Source organism: Uranotaenia lowii, unplaced genomic scaffold, assembly GCF_029784155.1.
Source record: "Uranotaenia lowii strain MFRU-FL unplaced genomic scaffold, ASM2978415v1 HiC_scaffold_62, whole genome shotgun sequence".
In the NCBI taxonomy this organism is placed as follows: Eukaryota; Metazoa; Arthropoda; class Insecta; order Diptera; family Culicidae; genus Uranotaenia; species Uranotaenia lowii.
Genome location: NW_026598556.1, coordinates 84,228 through 100,596, shown reverse-complemented (window position 1 = coordinate 100,596; position 16,369 = coordinate 84,228). Strand labels below are relative to the sequence as shown.

Sequence of the window (16,369 nt, the reverse complement as noted above, 5' to 3'; positions counted from 1 at the left end):
GGTTGGAGACATAATTTAAGTTTTTTGCAAATAAACTCTTTTTTCTTAATTTTTAACCGCCGTTTCTTTTCCTAACTGGTTGTTTGGAATGTAAGGATTGTTTCAATGTAGAGTTTTTCATCGAGAGCCAGCTAGTTTAGGAGAAATTTGCAATTGAAAAAGATGCACATCAACTCGACATCGTAGTTGAAAATATAAAATTCCGAAAAAGTCGCTGTAAACATCCGTTATTGTCTGAATCGTATCTTTTTCACAGTTATTGGATAGATTACAAGTAAATTGAACATTCTGCATCAAAAGTTTGAAAAAATAGTGCACAGTATTGTTTTTATAGCCATCGTCCACACTTACCCCGCGTCCACACTTACCCCGGTGTACCTTATCTTAAATATCAGTCGTAATATTAATACAAATTTTATTGTCATCAGTAATCTCTATCTCCTCCTTGGTGATAGACTTCCTGTCTGATTGTTGAGTCTGTTCTTCTACTTGTTCCAATTTTTCCAGATGCTCCAGGTCCTGCTTTGTACAATTTTGAACAATTGTTTTCTGATCGATTGCAAACGTTGACGACAGATCTGTTAGCTGATCCAAAATTTCTGCAACATTTATTGAAATTTTCAAATTTTTTTATTTAGTTTTAACGAACTTTCTGAGCATACCTGTTATTTGTAGATCCACATCGCTTTTGAAACTCTCGAAAAAATCAGCCGTCTCTAGGCACTGCTTGCGTTTGAACATTGCCTTACGAAGACTATCCCGTTTCATCAATCGATTTTTCGATGATGAGTTTGAATCTGGTGAAACCACTTTAGGGGCGCCCTTTCCAGGGGTTGTTTCCACTTGCTTTCGTAGCAGAGAAGGGACATCTGAAAAACTTTGAAGCTGCAGTAACGAGGCCGTAGAATTTCGCCTAGCTGATGGAGGTTCTCCTCTTCGACTACGGTAGAGAATATTTTTCGCCGAAAAGCGGGCTTCGGTTAGAGAGAAAAACTCCTTCACACTCTGATCCACTTCCTTCTCCTCGTCCGTTTTAGCCATCGATTCCAAGGGTCTCACATCAATCTTTTCATCTTTGAGAACTTCTTTGCCCTTTCCCGAGCTAATGGTTTGCTGAATTTTTCGTAACTTTTGCAGCAAAATTCGAAAGCGCTTTACTACACGATCTTTCGCTATCGACGGATCTTCGCGAGCATATTTAACGATGGCACGACACTCGAGAAGCATCATTTTGAAATCCTCGTAAAACAGGCTCAAGGGTTCACGCAACAAATCCAGATCTTTTCGGTTGAGTTCCAGGTGCTGTCGGAATACTTCGGCTTTGTGAAGTAAACCTTCTGCACAGTGTGATTCGTAATTGACTACAAGTTTATCGATTCCACCGTCCAACAGGTCAATCAGAACCAAAGCGAAGGCATTGCTGTCGATGATCCGTTGAACGTGTGAGCGGAGCTGGCTCGATTCCTCGTGCCAATGCTCTTCCAGCAGTTTAGTGTGATGTACACAGGGCACGTAGATCGAAGGGATCAGGTAGGAATCCAGTGCCTCAATCGAGGCCAAACAGCTGCGGATTACCGAAGCGACTGGAATGTTTGGAATTTTTTTTATTTATCTGTTTAGCTTCTGTCTTTAGGTTGGATTTTTTTTATCATAATATGAATATTATTCTCTTACACATTCTGACAGATGTTAAATCATATTACTCAGTATCCATTCCATTTATAATCTAAGTTTTATAATCAGTTTTTTTATAAACCTAAGCATTGAATACGTGATACGATGATAATTTACAGTAATTTTATTGTGTTTGGTAGACTTTACGTTGTTCAATTTTAGTTAGTTTTATGTCAAACAAAATTACCTTCGTGAATTTTACAGTCAGAGAGAGTTTGATATTATCGAAAATGTTTCTAACTAAGCATCCAAAGATGCTAATCGCAATTTCTGCAAACTACGCGCTTCATGCTTTGATTCATCACATTAAATTTCGATTTGCTCAATGCATTTCCAGTTGGTTCAATGGGAACGAATTACTGGGCCTACATGCAGCATTCGGTTAGCAGTAACAAAGAAACATGAACATAATAGCGATTTTGCTACTGGTTTTCTTATACATCTTCATATCATGGCAACATGAAACAACTGTAAGTACTTAAGCAATATGTTAAATTCAAAAATCAGTGAATTAACTTTTTTTTAAGGAGAAACCAAAATGCGAGGAACCCTATAGGTCAGCAGATGGAGTTCCCCTACCTCCTTTACCAAAATGTTGGACTATGCCTCAAGATGTTAAAAGATGACTCTCAAAACATTTTATATAATAGTTTGAAGTCGAAATTATACCCAAATTAAAAGATAAAATGTCAAATAAATATAAATTTACCTACCTTTCGCATCATCAGCGTACGATAATGTGAACAGTCCAATTTGCATGATGCGATCTACCATGTTGTCGAATCGGTCCGCAAGGGCATCCATTTTTTCATCCTTCGCATCATCGGTTACTAGTTTTCGCATCTGGCCAACTAAATTCCTATCCAGCTCGGAGAATGTTTCGTAGACCAACCTCAGAAAGCAATCGTTGGCCTGGATTTCCAGCTGATAGATTGCCCCTTCGAGCAGTCCAGCTTTCAAACATCGGTCCTGATCACTGGTGAGCTTCTCAAGGTCCAGCGCTGGATCTCGTTCCAGAGCTATGCACTCTCTCAAAACTCGCTGGCATGCCTGAGTTAATCGTTCCTTGTCTTGCTCGCACAGTACATTGCCAAAGGCGAATACCTGTGTTATGAGCGCTTCGACAACGGACCGAATCCTAACCAGAGCTTCAGCATTATCTTCGTCGTTCGCGTAAGCTGCTGCAGAGTTGCCCATCAGCGTCATTGGGCTTATCAAACTGAGCGCCAAATCGAGAAAGTTTACAAAATTGGACTCAGTTGTACATTCTTCAGAATCGATTTGTTCGGTTAACGTTTTGATCCGTGTTATGCACCACACGATACGGTCCAGGAAGCATTGGCGGGTGGACTGCAAATAAATAAAAGTCGATTTGAATATAAAAATCCAATTCATTTTCTAATAGTGTTTTCGTTTATTAGCAGTGGCAACCTAGTTGTCCACGAGTTTTGCCCTAACTGCTGTTTTTGTGTTCGTTTATTAATTCAGAAGTCCACTAGAATTGCCCGAGGTTTGAACCTCAAGCAGGCGGTTGCAACCCGTAGAAGTTGTCAGTGTTGGGGGTAAGCATAAGGTTGACTATAGCAACCATATATTTGCATCGTCCCGGGTGACGATTCTGTTTGTTTATTCAGAGAAAGATTTGCCCCGCGCCCGTGGAGAAAAACGAAAACGGCATAAACTAATTGTTGAGAGGACCCCCCGTCCGAACCAGTGGATCAACTGGTGGCTCATCAAGTGACGGCTGTCACCCAGAAGGATGCCGCCCTGATTGATAAGAGAAACGTCAACTTAATGAATGTCATTCCACACCTTGCTTAGAGTCGAATCACACATCCTTTTAAAGTTTTTTAAAGTATTTGTATCTTCGGAATAAAGTTATTTTAATTTGTTTGTTGCTAAGAAGCTGTTTTTATTGCAACAAAGTGGCGACGAGAATTTTGGCGACAGCAGTCACCAGTTTGCGGAAAATCGGTAGTTGATCGTTTGCGGGAACCAGACTGTAGATTTGAGGTTAGGATGCCGGACACACATGGACTGCCACCACCACCCACCGAATCATCGTTCCAGCAGGCAATTATGCAAATCCTGCAGCAGCAGCAACGTCTCATCGGTCAAATGGCAGAGCAGATGTCCACCACCCAAAAATGCCTCAGGGAATTGTCCCGCGACGACGTAGCGTTAGAGTCACTCGCAAGCAACATCAGCGAGTTTAGCTATGATCCGGATCAGGGTTCGATTCATGGTACTCTCGATATTCGGATCTGTTCGACAAGGACGCTAAAAAGCTAGATGACTCCGCGAAAGTGCGACTGCTTATGAGGAAGCTCAATCCGATGGCACACGAACGGTATACGAGCTTCATCCTCCCCAAGCTATCCAATGCATTCACCTTCGGTGAAACCATCGTGAAACTGAAGTCACTTTTCGGGTCCCCAGTATCCGTGTTCCACCGTCGATATCAATGCCTACAAACGGTCAAAAGTGATTCAGAAGACATCTTAGCATACTCTTGTAAGGTGAACAAGATGTGTGTCGACTTTAAGCTCTCTGCACTTACAGAAGAGCAGTTCAAATGCCTGATCTTCGTCGCGGGCCTTAAGTCGCCCAAAGATGCCGATATTCGAATGCGTCTGATTACAAAACTCAACGAATCGTCGGACATCACCCTGGCCAAGATCGTCGAGGACTGCCGGAACCTGTGCAATCTGAAAAACGACAACGTGATGGTCGAATCACAGTCCCCAGTGTCAGTGCATGCAGTGAAGGAGAAGACCTACAAAAACAACAAGCCCAAACGTAAACAAATGGGTGAAAAGACGGTTACCGATCAGCCACGGTCGCCTTGTTGGTCCTGCGGCGGCATGCACTACTCCAAGGATTGCCAGTTCCGGGATCATCTGTGTCGAGAGTGCGGAAAGAAAGGCCACAAAGAGGGCTATTGCTCCTGTTTTTCCGGCAAAGCTGTCGGGAATAAGCGAAGCTTCAACCCCAAGAAGGCAACCAAGGTGGTTTCCGTAAACGCAGTCAACCACGGAAGAAAGTTCACCGAAGTGGAAATCAACAACGTTCCGGTTCGTCTTCAAGTGGACTCAGCTTCCGACATCAGTATCATCACCTACGAGATGTGGAAGCAAATCGGGAGACCACGAACGCAACCTACGTCCTGCACGGCGGTAACAGCATCTGGCGAGCCGCTTCAACTAGCCTCTGAGTTCTGGTGCAACGTCTCACTGAACGGAACGTCCAAGAAAGGTTTGTGCCGTGTTGCTATACCGAACATTAATCTTTTCGTTTTAGGAACCGACTGGATTGAAATGTTTGGGCTGTGGGATGTTCCATTCAACGCATTCTGCAGCCAAGTCGATTGCCTACCAGCGAAAGGTGTCAAGGGACTGCAGTCAAAGTTCCCCAACGTTTTCACCAACAAAATGGGTCTTTGCACGAAAACCAAGGTCCAATTATCACTTCGTGGAAAGCCCAAACCTGTGTTCCGTCCAAAACGCCCGGTGGCATTCAGCGTCAAAGGTAGTGTCGAGCAAGAAATCAACCGTCTGCACAGTCTAGGAGTCCTACAACCAGTCGACTTCTCGGACTGGGCTGCGCCGATTGTGGTCGTCAGAAAGCCAAATGGTAGTGTCCGAATATGCGCAGATTTTTCAACCGGGCTAAACAGTGTACTCGAGGCCAACCAGTACCCTCTTCCCCTGCCAGATGATATTTTCGCCAGAATGTCCGGATGTCGTGTTTTTAGCCACATTGACCTTTCGGATGCCTACCTACAGGTAGAGGTGGACGAAAACAGCCAGCCCTTACTCACAATCAACACTCATCTGGGGCTCTACAGATTCACACGGCTATCTCCAGGCATCAAATCAGCTCCCGGCGCGTTTCAACAGATTACTGATGCGATGACTAGCGGACTTCAATTCACCGCTGGTTATCTTGATGACGCTATCGTTGGTGGAAGAACAGAGGAAGAACATAACCGGAACCTACATCTCTTTCTTGGTCGCCTCCAAGACTACGGGTTTACGGTGCGCATCGAAAAATGCCGATTTTTCATGTCCCAAATCAAATACCTCGGTCATATTCTGGATGGTGATGGTGTTCGCCCAGATCCAGAAAAAGCTTCCGCTATCGCTACCATGCCGCCACCTCACGATATTTCCACCCTCCGTTCATACCTCGGAGCCGTAAATTACTATGGCAAATACATTCCAGAGATGCGCAAGTTACGGTTCCCTATGGACACATTGCTGAAAACGGGGGTCAAGTGGGAATGGAGTGATGCTTGTCAGAAATCGTTCGATAGATTCAAGCAACTTTTACAATCACCACTAGCACTCACCCACTACAACCCAGCTTTAGAGATAGTGGTATCAGCTGATGCGTCATCGATCGGCATTGGAGCACGAATTGCACATCGGTTTCCGGACGGAACAACAAAAGCAATTTGCCATGCTTCCCGGAGCCTCACATCTGCCGAAACAAACTACAGCCAAATCGAGAAAGAAGGCTTGGCTCTCATCTTTGCTGTGACTCGATTCCATCGTATGCTTTTTGGTCGGCACTTCATCCTCGAGACTGACCACAAACCGCTGTTGGCCATTTTTGGGTCGAAAAAAGGCATTCCAGTCTACACTGCAAATAGACTCCAACGATGGGCCTTAACTCTTCTTTTATATGATTTCACAATCAAATACATCTCAACGGACAGTTTCGGGTACGCAGATATACTGTCACGGCTAATCAACACCCATATCCGTCCCGAAGAAGAGTATGTCATAGCATCAATCGAAATGGAGAAATCTATCGACAATGTTATTCACCAAACGCTTGAGGTGATCCCGCTTACTTTCAAAACGATCCAAGCAGCAACAGAAGCAGATCCACTCCTTAAGCAGGTGCAAAACTTCGTCCATCAAGGATGGCCGAATAAAAAAACCGAATTGAAAGATCCACATCAGCAGCAGTTCTTTTTGCGTCGTGACGGATTATCTATCGTCTCCGGCTGCCTTACGTATGGTGAGAGATTGGTCATACCAGCGAAACATCACAAGCGAGTACTACAGTTGCTCCATAAAGGTCATCCCGGCGTAGAAAGAATGCGGTCCATCGCCAGAAATTACGTTTACTGGCCTGGGATCGACGACGACATAACGCAGCTCGTTCGTTCTTGCGCTGAATGCGCGAGTGTGGCAAAAACTAATCCCAAAACCAATTTGGCATCCTGGCCAACGCCAGCAAATCCTTGGCAAAGGGTGCATATGGATTATGCTGGTCCCATCGACGGTTGGTACTTTCTGATCCTGGTCGACGCCTTCAGCAAGTGGCCCGAAGTTGTTCCCACCAAACGCATCACCACCGAGGCGACATTGGCTATACTGCGTGGCATTTTCGCTAGGTTCGGCATGCCAGAAACTCTTGTTAGTGACAATGGTCGTCAGTTTGTCAGTGAACAATTTGAACGTTTTTGCGACCAAAATGGTATCCTGCACCTGAAAACTCCACCCTTCCATCCGCAGTCAAACGGACTCGCTGAACGTTTTGTGGACACGTTCAAACGAACCCTGAAAAAAATCACAGCGGGGGGAGAAGCCTTTGCTGAAGCAATTAACACCTTTTTGCTCGTCTACCGTTCCACTCCATGCCGAAGTGCACCTGAAAATAAAACACCAGCTGAATTATTGTTAGGCAGACCTATGCGAACTTCGCTTGATCTTCTTAAACCACCTGCGCCCTTCTACTACGAAGAAAAGCAACAAGAGCAGCAGTTTAATCGCAGGCATGGTGCCAAAGCTAGGAGCTATGATCGCAAGGAACTTGTTTGGATCAAAGTGTTCGAACACAACAATTGGAAATGGGAACCTGGAGAAGTTATTGAACGTGTTGGCCGTGTCATCTACAACGTGTGGCTGACCGTAAAACAAAATCTTGTCAGATCACACTGCACAGTGGTCCAAAAGGGCCTGAAATGGAACTTTTTTCCTGGTGACTTTGTCTTTCATTTTAGCTATTAGATGTCTTCAGAACATTTACTAGTAAGATTGTTTCCCATAACGTGAAAGTATCAAAAATAAGTCACAGCCTACTACGATAAAAATAAAAACACTAACTCTTTTGTTTGAAGAGATAGAGACCAAATTTGTTCTACAAAGTTGTAGATATCATCAAAATATGAAACTTTGCTGAAATAACAAGAGCTTTATCTCTATTCAGTGCAGAGTTATAAAGCTTTTAGTTCAAAACATACTTAAAATTTGTTTTTTGTACTTAACTATTGTAAATTTTGAACTTACATAAATATGATGTTCATAACATTTATTGCGATACTTAATACGCACATTTTGCACTAGATCTTAAGTCTCTACGACCTTGTCTTCCGAAGTTATCGCAATTTCAAGTTTTATTTTTGCTTAAATTCATGAATTTCTAGGGTAAAATGGGGCAAGTGGATCCAAAAACTAAATACCACATCTTGAAGTATAATTCAAGTACTACAAACTAAGCCAAAAACTACTTGTCTCCACGCGCCCGTTTTTGAGTACGGTCGGCAAAACTTTGTTGAATTCTTAGATTTTAACGAGAAAATAGAGATTGATTGTTTATAATTCTGTCATATCTTCTCAAGGAATGAACTATCTGTTTTGATGTCTTCAAATGAAAGTTGCAACAACAAACGAGCTATTGAATGGTATTTTTTAGAGAATTTTTGATGATACCATTTGTACCTTTAAACAATTTTTAAAGCGTTTTTACGGTTATAACAGGAAATGCTTCTTGTTAATTTTTTTTTTAAATATTAAATTTGAAAAGGTGATAAAATTTCAATGCGTTTTGATGTGCTATTTGATGATTTCAGTTGAAAACTGATAAAGTTATGTGCATTTTAGGCATGTTTTTATTTCAACGATGACAAAAAAACTCTATTTTCTCGTTAAAATCTAAGAATTCAACAAATTTATGCCGACCGTACTCAAAAACGGGCGCGTGGAGACAAGTAGTTTTTGGCTTTGTTGGTAGTACTTGAATTATACTTCAAGATGTGGTATTTAGTTTTTGGATCCACTTGCCCCATTTTACCCTAGAAATTCGTGAATTTAAGCAAAAATAAAATTTGAAATTGCGATAACTTCGGAAGACAAGGTCGTAGAGACTTAAGATCTAGTGCAAAATGTGCGTATTGAGTATCGCAATAAATGTTATGAACATCATATTTATGTAAGTTCAAAATTTACAATAGTTAAGTACAAAAAACAAATTTTAAGTATGTTTTGAACTAAAAGCTTTATAACTCTGCACTGAATAGAGATAAAGCTCTTGTTATTTCAGCAAAGTTTCATATTTTGATGATATCTACAACTTTGTAGAACAAATTTGGTCTCTATCTCTTCAAACAAAAGAGTTAGTGTTTTTATTTTTATCGTAGTAGGCTGTGACTTATTTTTGATACTTTCACGTTATGGGAAACAATCTTACTAGTAAATGTTCTGAGGACATCTAATAGCTAAAATGAAAGACAAAGTCACCAGGAAAAAAGTTCCATTTCAGGCCCTTTTGGACCACTGTGCACTGTAATCAATTGAGGAAACGATTCGAGAACGCTGAGGTTGAACACAATGTGCAGAAACAAAATCCTGAAATTCCACTTGCAATCCTGCTAGAATCCTGGGGCCTAGGTTGTGCACCAGCTCATCTGGAAAATGCAATAGTCGAACCCCAAATCCAATCAGTACCGGAATCCAACCTTCCGACTATTGATGAACTCCAGCAAGTCGATAGACCACGTCAACGGATCCGCAGACCAGCTCATCTTCCAACTCCAGTAGCTGAACCATCCCTACTTCGCCACTCTTCGCGTACCAGAAGAGCTCCTGTGCGATACGGACCGTATCAGCTTTATTGAAACGGGGGAGGTGTTGAGAGGACCCCCCGTCCGAACCAGTGGATCAACTGGTGGCTCATCAAGTGACGGCTGTCACCCAGAAGGATGCCGCCCTGATTGATAAGAGAAACGTCAACTTAATGAATGTCATTCCACACCTTGCTTAGAGTCGAATCACACATCCTTTTAAAGTTTTTTAAAGTATTTGTATCTTCGGAATAAAGTTATTTTAATTTGTTTGTTGCTAAGAAGCTGTTTTTATTGCAACACTAATGAACGCGGTAATTACACACATTCAAATCAATACTGAAAATCGATATATCTCAAGAAAAAGGATTAAATATCTGTAAACTAATAAAACAGATTGTCTCATTTTAAATTTATATTGCAATTCCCACTTACCATAAGCGTCCGGTCCTGGTCCTGTTCTATGACGAATGTTCGCTCCAGGTACCGAATGCAGACAACGATTTGCGATAGGCACAAATATAGCATCTCCATGCTGCCTGCGTTATCATATTGTTCAAAAACCATAAACTTATGCAGAACTCGCAACAATTTGTGGAAATCTCCACAAACAGTCTGAAATCGCAAGACAGTAATTTTATTGGATTCGAACAACTATATGTACAATACCAACGTATTGAATTAACGGGGTAAAAAAAACTTACATTAAGCCAGTTGATGTCGCTCCGCTTTGAGGACACATATCCACGGGAAAGATTCTTCTGTGCTAACTGGATGGCTTCCTGTAGTTCCGGCAGCATGTTGGATAAATCTTTAAGCGGAACCAATGGTAACTTCTATAAAAACTTCCTACGAATGCTCACACCAGGAAGGAACAACGGTCGGTATCGAGAATGCATTCATCGATTCAAAAACACCACCCGATAAACGCTCGGCGGCAGAGGTGCCAGGTGTCCTGATTTATCAGGATTTGTCCTGATTTTCGAGAGACCGTCCAGATTTTTTAAAAACTCTTGAGTTGTCCTGATTTTTGAAAATTGGTACCTAAAATGTCCTGATTTGTCCTGATTTTCATAAAAACTTCTCAAATACAATCGAATTTGTAGTTTAACAATGAGAAAATCGAATAAATAGGTAATAAAATAGCTTAACCCATTCAACAGATGGTAATCTTCGGTTCAGATGATATTTAATTGGTGTTTTTCGATATAAACTACGCAGGCCTGCACACTTTTGTTGCATAAATCAAGGCGTTTACAGCACCTGAATTGCGCCTTTATTTATGCAATCTAAGCAGAAATCCTTATTATTTCATGAATCAAGAAGTGTCCTGAAAAATCCTGATTTTTAGCTTCACGTTGTCCTGATTTTTGACGAAACCACCTGGCACCCCTGCTCGGCGGCGCGAGAGAGAATGAACACGTTCAACAAGAAAATTCAAGTTGCTGTGATCAACTCACCAAACAGTGAGAAAAATGGAACAAAAGTTTGGCCGAAATTTTTATTTGTTTTCGTATCTTGTAATATGTATCATGGAAATATGTAGGTACAAGAAACTATAGTTATTGAGTGCATCATTGTAAATGTTAGAGTTGAGTCTTTCTTGAATATATCCATCTTCAAAGCATAATAGAAGGTTTAAAGAAGAACGTAGGAAAACAAAATCATACTTTTTGAAGGAATGTATTTGAACAAAAACCTTAGATTCTTAAAATCCCGGAAAATGATTATATTAGTAGTTTAGTTCATGTGTTTCACACTTAACTGACCGGCGCCTACTGCGAGCATACAAATAACATTAAATTTTATTTTCGTTATTGAAGCATTCACAAATGTCTGATGTTGATGCTGAGTTTACAAAAAAACGAAAAACTGAACAAGTAAAAGTAGATATATGGATATATTTACTTAACAAATTTTTTTTCATCTTCGTTCGACATTTTTTCAATTGAAAGTCCTACAATAATAGTTCTACTAAAACAGATACAGTTTACGATAAATTTGTCAGATTTTCAGTTGAAGTTTTTGTTGCTAAAATAAAACAATGTTTTTAATGGATTTTGTGCACTGAACCAAATCGGGCTATAAAATGTATAGGCTCATTTTAATAATTTTTATTATTTCATTGTCTGGTAAATACTAATAAAAAATTCTATACAAAATATCACGAAATCCAATACTTTCTACAAGTTCGTCGATATCCGACAGTATCCAGTAAAAGATACTAGAAAATCCAATGAATCTTATATACTTGTAGCACTTTTTGAAACGTATAGGAAAATCCAGTAGCTTTGTTCGTTATTTAGTTTTCGGTACCTAGACTTGGAAAGTAAGCCTATAGCTGCCGGTAAACATAAAATGCCCAAAAATAAAACGGCTGATGTGTTTTTGAGCCTATTAGTTTGTACATCTGGTTGGTGCGGAATCAAGAAATCATTTGGCAGCGAAGAATCGAACAACAAGAGATAAAAAATAAACTCCAGAATTTTTTTGAGCATGTAAGTAAACATAAATTCTAAATTAAATAAAAATAACTTTTTAATTGATTATTTCAGCTTTCATCTGATTTAAACGGGAGCATCGTTAATTGAAATTTGCTCGTCTGGCCAGAGTAACTTATGGGCGCAAGATTTTTATCAGGCGAATATGCCATTCATCATACAACAACAGAAAGGAGAATAATTAAGCTAAAACTTCAGAATGTACGTAGTACGTGATACTTCGTTCAACTCCCGGCGAGATTTGGTTTTTCGAATAGTATCCTTTCTGTAGAGGAGTGGAGTAACCCGGACCAGAAGAACTCCCAGACCTGTACCTTCGCGGTTACGGAAAGTCTTAGATCGGTAAGTTTTGAAACATACATACATTTTCAATGAGTAGTGATTTTATAATTAATGATTTCAGATGATCACATAAAAACGGAGTACAAGTTGGCGAGGGGGATCACTACAGAATCCTCATCAATAAAAACGCTGAAAACAACAACCGAATCCGGAAAATGCTTCTATCTGCATGGTAAAATTGATTTCAACGGAAAATTTTCCTTGACGCTCAGAAGCCAGAGATGGATGTATTTTTTTAGACGGGATAAATCTAGTAACAATAAATTTTTAATAATTAATCTCAATGATGTATTTTATTTACGCTATTGTGAAAAAAAACTTAAAATTTAAGAATAAATTGAACTAGTACATATTTTATTGAATCTATACACTATTCATTTTACTTCTTTTCATAATAAATTTTATTATCTTGACGCACTTTCAAATTCATTAAAATTTCCTATAAAATTAATCAACCCTATTTCGACCGTATAATAGTAAAAAGTATTGGATTTTCTTTTAGTGCAAAAACACTAAAATTCTCAATAAACCTTATAGCCCGATTTCGTTCAGTGTGCCAAGAAAATTTATTTGTACGCTTTAAATTTTCTAAGGATTATGATGATTTTCATCCCACTCAGGTTCATCAAAATATAACAACAGTAGAAAGTGTTGCCAAATCGTTCTTGTTTGGTAAAACATGTGTTTTTTGTTTTGTTGCACATTTTTGGTTTCATAAAAATTGAAAATTACAAAATAACAAAGAAAATAGTTCTAAAATGTTGAAAGGTTTGTAATGAAATTTGTTTATAAAAATACTGTTATTTCAATCGATCACCGATAAATCAACTGCATTTGTGATTGTTATGGGGATGATTAAGATTGAAAGCTACATCAATTATTAAGATTTCTGTTGGTATTAGAGTTCCAAATAATGATTTAATTTTTTTAAACAAAAATCTGATTGTTCTTCTTTCTCGTTTTAAAGAGAAAAAAATCAGAATATAAAAAAAATCAGCTGGTAACTCTAAAAACAGATATTCTAATAATACTTTGAATTTTTGGCATCACTGTTAACACATTTTTTGGTAAACAAACCAGTGCCCAGAAAAAAGGTGAAAATTCGTGAAAAAGTATTATAAAAGTGTAGAAATCTTGCCCAGAATGCTTCCGGAAGCACTTCTGAAGCGACTGGCTAAACGAGGAATCGTCCAGGGCGATGGTACCCCGGCAGCAGCATCAAAACAACCAACAAATATTGCTGCACCTATACAGCAACAACAACAACATCAAGCGCAATCAGATCATTCGGATTCTTCCTCCAAATCCAACGGGAAATCGGATTCTGATGAGGACGATGACGACGATGGAGAAGAGCGACGCGAGGCAGATGAGGAAATTATTGCCGAGGATTACGATGAGTCGTATGATCAGGTAAGTGACGCTCAAATTTATTGATTTATTACTTACTGTACAAATTCCGGAAGTTATCTACTTCTTGCTCCGCCTGATATTTGAAACCTTTTAAGTCGGAAGACGATACTGTCCATTTGGTGGAATCAAGATTAAACATTCCAAATTTTTTTTTCGCACGTAACCGGGTCGCACAAATTCGGAAGAATTCTACTACTTCTTATATTTCAACCCAAAGTCTGATGAACTCCAAGTATATTTTATTTCAAATCAAGAAGAAAGTCAATAAAAATATTAAACTTTTTTCTATCGATGCACATTGGTAGCATATAAATCGCTTTTCAGATTTCAAAAATGGTATTTTTTGTTTTCATTTTTATCCTTTGGATGATTCATCCCATTTTATGAAATTTGATAAGCTAAAAAATCTTTGGAGGACGTTTAATTTAGACAAAAAATTGAGTTTTTTGCTCAATTTTGCGAAAAATCTACAAAAAATGACAAAATGCTGAATTATTTACGGGCAACGGAGCCGGACCAGACTTTTCCTAAATTTAGTTTTGAATATCCGGTGAAATTCGAATGCACAAGATAACTGAAACGCAAACATTTGCGCAATATATCCACTTCAGACTTATGAATAGTTTTCCACATCTCCCAGACGCACCAGAAAACAAATACGGTCGATTACCTTATCCGATTGTCTTATTGGAGTTTATAAAATGATACAAAATATCAACAGATGGGGTGTTCAAGCAAAACTTAGGCCCACCTAATGTCAGTTTCTCCGGAACGTTCATTGTGATCTTCCGGGTTTGTCTCCAGATTAGAGACTCCAGTAAGCTTTATCTGAACATTACGGTAGTGATTTCAAGATGGCCTTCCATGTCCAGCGATCGAATACTTACAAATTGTAATTGTAAGTTACGATGATCTCAAGTCCGGAACGAATACATCCTGGCAGGATCGCCAATGTGTGAGTTTGAGTCTCTGAGGTCTAGACCTTTAGGAAGTTCAAGATAAGCTTCCCTTAGAAAGTGTGTGGAATATCGATTTTCCATGGGCAGCACCTCACAAATAAAACATAAAATAATCTACCAGGCGCATCTCAAGTCATATTTTCTATAATTGTCCAATATTCCGATACGATTATGCAGGGGCTGTTAACCTATAGGACCCGCTAGAATATTTTAGATAGGCTTGCTAGGAAGTGTATCACTATGTACTTTTTTTTTAAATCATTAGGTTAATCCAGAGGCCTTCGAATATCCTCTGCAAAAGAAGAAAGCAAATCCGGCTATGGATTGGACGGAAAAGATGAAACAGAAAATGATAAAACGCTACGGTTTCCAGTCGGTTGATGGATGTCAGAACAAGTACAACATCTACCATCACTGTACGATGTACTGCGTACAACGGTATGGCGAGGTCGAGTTCGAAATCGACAAAGAATATGAAAAACGGGTGAAACGACTGCTGGAACGTTACCCATTGCCACGTCACTGGCGCAAAGAGTACGACATAGGATGCAAGGCGTTTTACTTTTACAACAAAGAAACACGCATCGTGTCCTGGCTGCCACCGACTCATCCCGATGCGAAAATGACCAAAAGCGCAAAGGTTCTGCGCAAGGAGCTTATGGAAAAGATCAAGGACCAGCAGAATGCTAACGATTCTGCTCCAAAGGCCGTTATTGTGGAGAGCTACCCACCGCCACCGAAGGCAGTGAGCCTCCCTAGCCGGGAACCTAACATGATGATTGGACCAACTGCTGGGGCAGAACATCTTAAACCTCCTGTGGTAAATCCTCCTAAACGACCTCATCATGCAAAGCCACCGCCTCCGTACCGGGATGATGAGAAACGGCCTCGCATGGGAGGCAACGGCCCGGGTCGGTTAGATCGAGACCGGGACCAAGATAGGCATCGAGATTACCGTGATCGTAATCGTGACCGCGAGAGGGACAGAGAAAGAGATCGCGGTGACCGAGATCGTGAGAGGGGGCGACGTGACGACTATGATGATCATCGGAACAGGGATAGAAATCGCGATCGTGGTGGTGGACGGGGTCGACAAATCAATGAAGCATTAGATCCCATGGATCCGGCCGCCTATTCTGACATTCCACGTGGTACTTGGGCTAGTGGTTTGGAGGCAGCTTCCGGCGCAACTAAAAAAGATAAGGACAAGGATCGTGGTGATAAGAAAGAGGAAAAAGGCAAAAAAGGTACGGCACGAAACGATGACAGTGACGATGAGCATGAGGTTCTCAAAGTGGCACCTATCAATGAATTCACACAAGATGATGACAAAGATGAATGAATTGCTTTTTCGCCAAGCAGTGAATTTGTGAGTTTCTCTGTGGCTCATCTGTTCTATGGAATATAAAAACTTTTCAAATCATTTGTTTCCAATCATCAGCATATCACAGCCGTAATTTTTCTAACAGTTCGTCTTATTATCAGTACAGAGAATAAAAATGGATTCCCAAATCTTAAGTGTCTTGGATTATTCGATTAGGTACCTTATTGAAAATTCGGCTGGTAAACGGCCACCTTAAATGGCTAACAAATGGTTCAGTTTCTTGATTTTAATTGTTAATTAA

At 40.1% G+C, this 16,369-nt stretch overlaps 2 protein-coding genes across 3 annotated transcripts; one reads left to right on the top strand and one right to left on the bottom strand.

The window, feature by feature from the left end:
- Nucleotides 1-380: 380 nt before the first annotated feature.
- LOC129760476 (serendipity locus protein alpha-like) lies at nt 381-10,437 on the bottom strand. Of its 2 annotated transcripts, XM_055758119.1 has the most exons (5): nt 10,234-10,437; nt 9,965-10,144; nt 2,388-3,024; nt 663-1,583; nt 381-599 (listed from the first exon to the last, which is right to left on the bottom strand). In XM_055758119.1, the coding sequence occupies exons 1-5, from the start codon at nt 10,327-10,329 to the stop codon at nt 385-387; spliced, it is 2,049 nt and encodes a 682-aa protein (XP_055614094.1). In that variant the 5' UTR covers nt 10,330-10,437; the 3' UTR covers nt 381-384. The 2 variants fall into 2 exon arrangements, with proteins under 2 accessions (XP_055614094.1, XP_055614095.1); XM_055758120.1 differs by lacking the exons at nt 9,965-10,144; nt 10,234-10,437 and adding an exon at nt 9,425-9,513.
- Nucleotides 10,438-13,423: 2,986 nt separating this feature from the next.
- On the top strand, nt 13,424-16,164 carry LOC129760473 (regulator of nonsense transcripts 3B). The gene is made up of 2 exons (XM_055758115.1): nt 13,424-13,785; nt 15,010-16,164. Exons 1-2 carry the CDS (start codon nt 13,516-13,518, stop codon nt 16,084-16,086), a joined length of 1,347 nt encoding a protein of 448 aa, XP_055614090.1. The 5' UTR covers nt 13,424-13,515; the 3' UTR covers nt 16,087-16,164.
- The last annotated feature ends 205 nt before the right edge of the window (nt 16,165-16,369 follow it).